Source organism: Bombus vosnesenskii, unplaced genomic scaffold (genome assembly GCF_011952255.1).
Source record: "Bombus vosnesenskii isolate JDL3184/JDL3185 unplaced genomic scaffold, Bvos_JDL3184-5_v1.1 scf7180000016272, whole genome shotgun sequence".
NCBI classification, from domain to species: domain Eukaryota; kingdom Metazoa; phylum Arthropoda; class Insecta; order Hymenoptera; family Apidae; genus Bombus; species Bombus vosnesenskii.
The window spans coordinates 514,728-524,631 of NW_022884341.1; the positions used below are offsets into that span (position 1 = coordinate 514,728).

Below are 9,904 nucleotides of genomic sequence, written 5' to 3' on the forward strand. Positions count from 1 at the left end.
ATATATATATATATATATATTGATCAAATGTTATATGGAGTATAATTATGAATGCATTTATCCTACGTTATCAATTGTATTTATACACTTTTATCAATTTTTTCCTTTCTCTAACAGATTGCTTTGAAAATTCATGATTTACTTAGATTTAAAAAGCGAGTGTTTTTTTTTATGAATAATAAAATTGAAAATGGAAATTTCTTAATGCGTTGTGCTTTAATATGATACAAGAATTACTGGCACTCTTGTTACATTAGAAAAATGTACGTGATAAGAGATCTCCGAAGCAGTCTCGAAATATGTGTATATGTATATTTCAAATACACAAATATATAATTACTGTTTCCTTTGCTATATCATATGTAAATATGTGTAAGATTTATATCATATTGTTCTAATATGTACCTGATACAAAAAGCTTTTAAAGCTTATAAAACAACCTTTCTAATACATGTTTAATTTTTAAAATATTTTACACATTTAAAATATTTAACTAGCACTTTAAAAAAAGAGAGAAATTCATGTTGTTATAATTTAATAAGAGTACATTGAATTTTCAAAATTTCAGTTTAAATTTAGGTTTAAATTATGCTTCACTTTACATATTGTGAGATGGAACAAATAAAACAGTGACAAAAGATTTAAGAAAATAAAAGAATACGCAAATATTTAAATTAATAAGATTAAGAAGAAATATATGGTGATAACATATACAAATATAAAGATATATATTATATAAGTATGTATACCTTTATATTTTTATATTCGCGTATTCTTTTATTCTTAGATATCTAGTGTGTATTTCTAGGTATATATGCATCTCTAAATCAGTATTGGTTTTACAAGGATAGTTGGAAAAAATGTGTTGCTTCTATTATTGCATGTACATGCTATTATAGCAAATAAAAATGAAAATAACATTGAATAAGAATCAGTTGTGCTTGTAATTTCGTTTCAGAATTCTCTATAAAAATCTTGGTTGTATTATCTCTATACAAATTAATTTTTGATCGTGTAAAAATATTCGTAATAAATCACATTTAATGTTTTAAAACCCACAGGGTCAAATTCTTTTAATTTTATATATAACTAAAATGATATGTAGATACAATGTCACAAATAAATATCGATATCAAAAGATAAAGAGAGAGAGAGAGAGAGAGAGAGAGAGAAAATATACATAACACGATTTTACGCATTTTTTATAAAATAATATTCATTTCAATCCTTTATCCAACTGTTCATAATTGAAATTAAGTTTTTTTTATAATACAAGAATAACTAAACATACAAAAAGTTAATAATTTTTGTATGTAAATTAAATTTCCTCGATTTAGTATATCGCTTGAATAATAATTTTATAATTTTGAAATGTATAAATAATTAACTTATTTTATTTACAATCACTCAAATATGAAGATTACTAGCGAAAAATATAATTTTATTGTTTCGCGCTATAAAAACGATAACTAGAACATAATCGAGATTTCTGATATTCTGGTGTAATACGAACTGTTGAAATACACCTAGATTTTTGCTTAGAACATTCCTAATATAATAATATAGCACCTAAAGATTTTTTGTACTTTAGCAATATTTTGCATGATAATATTATCGATATAAACATACATCTATGGTACTTGAATCATATTTACATTATGCAATCATGACTATAAAAAAGTAAATGGAAAGCAATCTAATCTCTTATTTTCTGACCAGTGTTTAATTTTACAATTAAACGAATGATCATAAAAATCTTGCGGCATATTTAATATGCACAGGAAACCTATTTAACACGTTCCGTGCTGGACCGATTTTTTGTTACTTTCCATTCAGGCCGCGCCAGACATATACGCCCCACGTTATTACGATTGATAGTTTTGCTTATGCCTTAAATTTTTTTAAATAAGTTAATATTAATAATAGCGCAAATAACATAATTATCAAGAAAGGGGTGTATTGTTTACGACGTATTAGAGATCAAAGTAATAAATTTAATTTTTGTTTTATTTTTTAATTTGTGGAATTGTTTTAACAAACACATGATTGAACATTTATTCCACTAAAATTCCAAATGCCTTGGACAGGAAGTTCAGCGTGGGGCTTATACGCCCCACGCGGCACGGAACATGTTAAAAAGACTATTAAGTATAATTATATTAAATGGCATGGTAAATTTTGGTTAACTTATGTTACTTTTCCTCTATATTACAATATCTACATTCGATTTTAATTAAAATCGACATAAACAAAGTATGGTTACAATAAAAATTTCAAATTAATGGTTATAATGTTTAAGGCTCTCTATTTATCACATAACCTAAACAGTTTTTATTTATTTAGAATTCATCATTATCGTTATTATAACTAGTACTAAATTTAATGCATGCTTATCCAATAAAAGATGAGCGTTGCAAAAAATTTCTGAGCAGTTTTGTATTAAATAATTTATAAAACTCTAATCACTGATTTTATTCTTTACTAACAGCTAGAACAACAGGTTCAGACTCTTTATTATTTGATGGTAATAAAGCTTCCGTTTCTTCACTACCTTCTGTACTATCTGCTGCACTCGCTGCGTTTGTTGGTTCCTCCTTTTTATCACCATCATTAGATGATTGTATTTGCTGCATTTGCAATTGATTACGTAATCGTAATATTTCACGTGCATCCGAACGTCGATGACGTCGTAATTGTGCATTTTCTAAAACTATGCGTCGCGCCATTTCCAAAACATCTTGTGGTGCTTCCAAAGCTAATAACCTTTCCTCCAAATCTATCGCTGCCGTTCCTTCCGAATCAGAATCACTTTCCAGTGAAGAGGTTCCAATTTCAGCCAAAGGTGGTTCTATATTTATCGTAGACGATGTTACAGCAGCACTACTTTCTTCTTCTTCACCTATTTCATGTTTAGTTTTTTGAGGCAGTTCTTTCTGATTGCTTCCAGGTGTGTAAGAAGGGAATGCAGAATATACACCAATACTAGATCCAGAACTAGGGGATATTTTCTCAGATTTGACATTATCCGACGAAACTTCTTTCTTCTCGTTAGAACTCGATGTGTGATGGTTATAACGTTTATGATCATGATGATGTCGTCGTTGGTGGTGAGCAGATGGTGGAAGTACTACAGGCACTGATGGTGCAGGTATAGGTGCTAAGGCTACATTTGGTTGAAAGTGTGGTTCAAAACGTTTGCATTCAGAGAGAGGAACCACGTGCTCTGGATGTTGTAGTACAGGTGGACCACGACTGAGATACGCAGGCACCAATGATGAACTGTTTATGAAAAATTAAGAACATGTTATAAAACATCTCAAATTGTTTTAACTATATTTAATATACTTACTTATCCTTATGCTTGCAAGTATTTGTGGTATTCCATGGTCTAAAAGCTGATGCTCCTCTAGCCGCTAATTCAAAGACTGCCCATGACATTTGTAGATATGGATCAGTTGCATTGGCTACCTGAGATACAGGATGATACATGCCTAAGCCATTTCCATTATAAATTCCTGGACAATCATCTCTTCCTATATCCTTCCTAATTCGTTTTATTTTTTCTGAATCATGCCGCAACTGTAAAAGGGTTCTTTATTTTCTTCTTTCCATTCTGTTTATTTTTTGATATATAAGCAGTATCATGAAATCATAATATTAATTGACATTTATATCTCTTTTATGTAAAATTAGATATTTTGTGAATATAACATAATATCATCCTCTGCCTCTATTACTTATAAATATATACTTATAAATTATACTACTTAATATATTATATTACTTATAAAAATAATTTAGGAATTAGGAATTTTATGAAAACAATATGGGAATACAATACCTCTGATTTTCGCTTGGAACCCAATGTGAGATGTTTTTCCTTCAATTCTCGAAACAAAGTAAGTGACTTATTATAATGTTCTTGATCTCGTGAAAGCAACAAATATGACCGCCAATTTGCTGAATCAAAGCCCCAATGACACGTACGATTTTCAAGAGATCTATGAGCATGTCTGACAAAACGTTGAGGTGAGAATTGGCAGCCACATTCGATACACTCTATGCACACTGAATCATCTGACTCAAACAAACTTGCATCAAAGATGCCTTTACATTTTCCGAAACACTCATGATACACCTTAAACTTGACAATGGATTCTTCATCATTGTCATTTTTAGTACATGCTTTCTTGTCGATGTTATCTTGATTACCGATCTGAGAGGGATCGCACGACTCTGTCCGTAGTAGTAAAGCACTGACAAGCCTCTCGGCATCTGTTTGAGTGATAAGGCCACAGGAAGGAGCATTGCGTGGTAGGATTCCTGAATGCTTAAGTTCTTCCAACTGATCTCTGGTACATCGTGAACAATAGATTTGCAACTCATCGCAAACTTGATTGATCTGATGAAGAGAAAATTCTTGCAAAACAGTGTTTAATATTTGTGGTAAACATAACCTCCTTTCGCCCCCTACAACAAAACACGATATTCTCTCGCCCTCTAAGATCGTCTCACATCTTTCAGAACAACTTTGGTCTGGAGCTGTTAAAATGGGTATCTGAAACTCCAATTCCCTCTTTTCACAGATATTTTTTGATCGTTCCAATTGCGGGTCTTCGTCAGAATCTTCGAGTGGTTGATCGGTTCTGCGAACTTTGCACGGGCCGATAGGCGTCACCGACGAATTATTGTCCTTTTCAGTGTCTTTGGAGATCTGTTCGGAGTCGATAACGCAACTACTCGATCGGTTGGGAGAGTAACAAGGTTGTTCCTGCAGTAAACTTTTGCAGTCCATACCAAGCAGGGCTGAGCTCGGGCCCTGTAAGCTTTTCACAGCGGATAACTGATATGTCTTCAACACGGTCTTCAGCTGCGGGCTATACGATTGACTGTTCGTATTCCCTGGCAATAACGTCTCCATTATTCGTATCTACGTGAAAAGAATTGCAGAAGATAAAACAGCCTCACACGAAATTCCCGAGACTCGTGACATACCACGCTATTTTGTACGACTCATAATATAGGCGTATTTACACCCACAATATATACGTTCACTCTCCGAATATTTAATTCGACGTATTAGCTCCCGTTCCTCATTATATGGAAAAGCTTAACATTCGGTTAAAGATACAAAGTGTTCATCTTATGTTCCATCTTCATTGCTTCTGTTTCTCACTCGGGAACAAGCTTAACCCGTTCATGTGTCTTCTCCCCTTGTAATATTATATTATCCGCAGTCTATTGTCCATCGCAACGGAACCTCCATGTACATGATAATTCTCTTTCAATCCTTCAGTACATTCCACTACCAATATACGTATAATCCGTATAATGTTTTGTTCTTGTTCAATTTTCCATTTATTACCAATACACTACTGGAATACACTATCGATGAAATTATTCCTCGTAACTTGCTCCGTTTCTACCTCTCGCTGATTTCATTTGCATATTTTCTCATGTTTTACGTTATTTTCATATCAGTTTTACGTTCTGTGGAGCGATGTACGCGCATTGTGTCGCGAGCTTGGTTATCACTGGCGTTCGTTTCTATCGTCACCGTCCGCGATATTATCGTATCCACCGTCACCTATAGTAGCTATCGCGATCGCGACCGCCATTCGACCGCCACCGCCACAGCTATTTCTACCACCACTGTCGCTGCCGCCGCCGTCGCAGTCACCGCCACCGTCGTCGCCACTGTCACTCTACACTTTACACTGGCCACTCTCGGTCGTTACCGTATGACCACCACCGACACAACCAATTAAATATTCTCGTTAATGCTATTTGTCGCAGTAATTATATCGACGATACGTTCGATCGATGAATATCATCACCAGGACGAGTGACACTCTTGGAGAATAAATCGACTCGGTACATCGCGACCGAGTAATATCGATCGCACCGAGACACCGACTACTCGAAAAGACACGCATTATTCTTTATGACATCGTACGTCAATTATCAATGTAATACATACATCGATGAAACAGACAAGAGAAAGAATCATTCACAGTCTACACGTGATATTAGTTCGTCTGGATATTACTGTTTAGACTGGCACTTCTTATGACAAGACTGTATTCTCCTCCCCACTCACCCATGGAACGTCGTTTTTGCGATACAAATACTCCACCTTGCTTCTTTTTTCTCTCTCTCACACACAAATACACACGCGCGCGCGCGCGCGCACACATCTACACACGTACACTCTAACTGTACGAGTACGTAAACACGAGAAGATAGCACTTATAAAAGATGTATGTATTGTGTAGCTTTGTAACCATACAGAGCATTGTACTCTTAATTATGTATATGTATAATATATAATTTTATGTACGTATATAGTATATAATAGTCTTATATATGTGTATGATCGTGTTGAACACTCATGGTTTTTTTTTAGTTTAGGTACAAACGATTATCGTAGACTGTACACGAGCCTCGCGAATATCATGTCGTCAAACGAAGTTCACTGTAGCCCTTGTTAACACCGCTTCTGAACACCAAGCCAGTGCTTGGCCTCCTACCGCGCTCTCTGTGTGTCTAACCACTACCTACCACGTTAGCAGTTTCGTCTCTATCGTACTTTCGTATCTATTGAATGTATGATGTATACGTATGTGTGTGGTGGATGTGTATGTACACACACACACACACACACACACACACACACACACACACACACACACACACACACACACACACACACACACACGTATGCACGTTAAAGATGAGCCTCGGTTAGCCGTGCTTGCTTCCGAAGGATGCGAAATGGTTGAGCTACGTATCTATGGGTTGTGGTTGTGGCATAGTGTCGGTCTGCTCACAGTCGTGGTGGCGGGTGGCGACGGCTAAGTATTTAATCACGTGATTCCCCCGTCAAAATAGGCTACATGCTGGTACACCCACATGGTCTCATGGATAGAAGTGCATTTATTCCGCGTTCATTGTCAGGGCGAACTTAACACGCGCCGCATACACCATACCTTCATAGTGTCCGTAATAGCTTACTTTAAATATAAAAACTTAATAATAACTTGTTAATAACATAAATTTATATTATAAATAATACTTTTCAGGTAAATCTGTACGAATGACATAAAAGGAAATTTTGTACGAATATTATATAAATATTATGGTATAAATATTATAATCCCTCTAGCTTGTGTGTAAAAACGAATCTTGGGACAAAATTATAACATCTTAAGAAACAAAATATTGTTATAGAAAATAATTTCTTAGAATTAGTTTATAGGAAATTTTAGTATTAACAGGTTATTTTGAAATAGTTCGTAAAAATTTTAAGAGCTAGATTTTACACAATGCTAAGTTTTCTTAAGGTCATTTAAAAACTTTACACAAAATAAAAAATACTTTTTTATATTTATTTATAAATTTTTATGGCAGATTCTGGATACAATTTTAAATGCTTCTTTAGATTGTCTGTGAGACCAACCAAATCAATGGACAAGAAAAGGATTTCTTGTGAAACTAGTGTTTTATCAGAAACAATCCATCAAATACATGTCTTAACGTGATGTCTTTCACATATTGATGAAGTTTCCGTAGTCCCACGTATACGGGAAGTTCTTGAAACAAAATTTTAATAAATGTCCTATTGGAACTTGTTGTAATGTCTTTGATTAATTTTATACAACAGAAAACTTCCTACAATATAGAATTAGTAAATAGTAAATGAGCAAAAAATTTTGATACATTACATAATTTATTTGTATCTAAATAGTACAGTAAATATGATATAAATCTTAAAAAGTTGAACTTAAATGATATGATATATTTTATGGCACAAAACTGATTAGTCAACAATTTAGAGAATGTTTCATGTTTTCATTTCTGCACAACAATCTAAGAATATATGATATACTTCAGTTTTTTGACCAGGTTTTAGTTGCATTTTCATTAATTTGTGCGCATACTCTTCAAAATCAATTTGATTTTGATGAATGTATTATTAAACATATGATTCTTTTAAATACAGTTACATTTGTGTCTGTGTTATCTACTATTGTAGATTATATTCTTTCCTTTCCACCATAGCAGTACTACTATTTTCATGAGAACTTTCTTTTTTGTCATTTTCTTCTTTACTCTCTGAATCACTGACATCTGGATTTAATATTTTTCTATTTAATTCTTTATATCTACCTTCATTATTAATATATTCTGCATCGGACGAATACATTTAATATATCTTAAGGATCTGTTGTTTCATCTAATGTTATTAAATAAGTAAATGGATTTTCCTCTTCTACAAGATCAAGCTGCTTCATGATCCTTAAATTTGTCTTTTCAAACTTGAAATATAACTTCAATTAAATATTGAATTTGTTTATCTATTTGTCCTTCATATAATATATTTTTTGACATTTATAATATAGCTTTGATAGCCTTTCTAGAAGTTTCAATTAATTTCAATTAATTTTTTAATTTAATGCAATTGGTATTTCTACCGAGTCATCCATCAGCCATTCTATTTACCATCTTACCTTTACTATGTCATCCACCAGTTCCCAGTAAGAAAGCCAAAATTTGTAAAGCCATAATCTTACTGTTAGCCTCATTCAGTGCTATTCTTTGATTTAGCAAATGTGCTATAAATATCCCAGAAGATATACAGAGAGGTTTGTCATTCTTTCTGAAAGAACATTTAAACTGTATTATTAGATGTTTCAATATTAAAGTGTCCTATATTTGAGAATTTAGAATTAATGATTGTGGTAAGGGCTGCATAAATGGATGTAATCATTGATGATGTTGCTTGAGCTTATACAATAGACTTAGCGAGCAAACCTCTACCTCTAACAATATTTTCTTTCAAGTTCTTGAATTATAAGTCTTATATTACTGACATTAACTTTATTAATGTAAACGTGTATAGATTTTTTTAGGACTTCCTATGCATGGACTTCCTGATTTATCAATGATCTCAACTTATGTTATTCATAACTTTGCTGGTGGTATACAAGCACCACCTGTTCTTGATGTTAACAGTTCAACTACCCGATCTTGCCTTGCTTTGTCCGAAGCACTTGTTTCTTTATCTTTTCCATTTCTTTATTTGTAATTTCATTTTTTTTTATTTCTTATCATTTTTGTTTTCCTCCTTATGAATTTTTGTTTTTCTCACTGATATACATGTAACACTGGATTTGGTGACGGTACGGTCGCATAAACAAATCTAGACAATTCTATACTAAAAGCATTGACAAACCGTCCATCTTTTGAGTTAAAAAAAATCAAGATGGAGGACAAGAAACAGGTTCCGTTCTGCGCATGCGTAACACGCATGTATGTATACATAGATACTATGAATGTTTCAGCAAAGATAGAGACACTATATTCATCTCCGTCTGTTTCACAGAGCGAAACCTTTTCTTCTTCTCCATCTTGATTTTTTTCGACTCAAAAGACGGACGATTTCTTAATGTATGCATATACTGATATGAAACCGTTAATATTATTATTGTATATAAATGGAAGTTTTATAATTAAAGAGTATTTCCACTATCCATAAAAAGTATTTTGTAAAATGTAATATTGTATGATATAGTTTCGTAAAGTAGATTATAACTGAATTTATTTAAAAGACATAATAATCGTAGGATAGAAATATATATATATTTATTTATTTAAGAAATTATAAATGATATGTATGTAAAATATAAATTTGTTTTCTAATAAAATAGCAATTATTAACAAATTTCTTAATTACTATGTAATTATATATTTTTGCAATGTTATTGAAGATAACTGCAGAAATTCACCACGCCTTAAAATTCTTATAATTACCTATCCTATCCCAAGTTCATGAGAAGAATATAAAGTGCTAGTAGTAAGGATTTTTAATTTCTTATGCAAATAGATTGCTGATACAAATTAC

The 9,904-nt window shown here is 32.6% G+C and overlaps 1 protein-coding gene and 1 pseudogene across 1 annotated transcript; both read right to left on the reverse strand.

Annotated features, from left to right (window-relative positions):
* Positions 1-1,592: 1,592 nt before the first annotated feature.
* Positions 1,593-6,641, reverse strand: LOC117242263 (ski oncogene). Its single transcript, XM_033508796.1, has 3 exons — positions 3,842-6,641; positions 3,350-3,579; positions 1,593-3,279 (listed from the first exon to the last, which is right to left on the reverse strand). Exons 1-3 carry the CDS (start codon positions 4,919-4,921, stop codon positions 2,472-2,474), a joined length of 2,118 nt encoding a protein of 705 aa, XP_033364687.1. The 5' UTR covers positions 4,922-6,641; the 3' UTR covers positions 1,593-2,471.
* A 623-nt stretch (positions 6,642-7,264) lies between these two features.
* LOC117242239 lies at positions 7,265-8,421 on the reverse strand (annotated as a pseudogene).
* Positions 8,422-9,904: the final 1,483 nt, after the last annotated feature.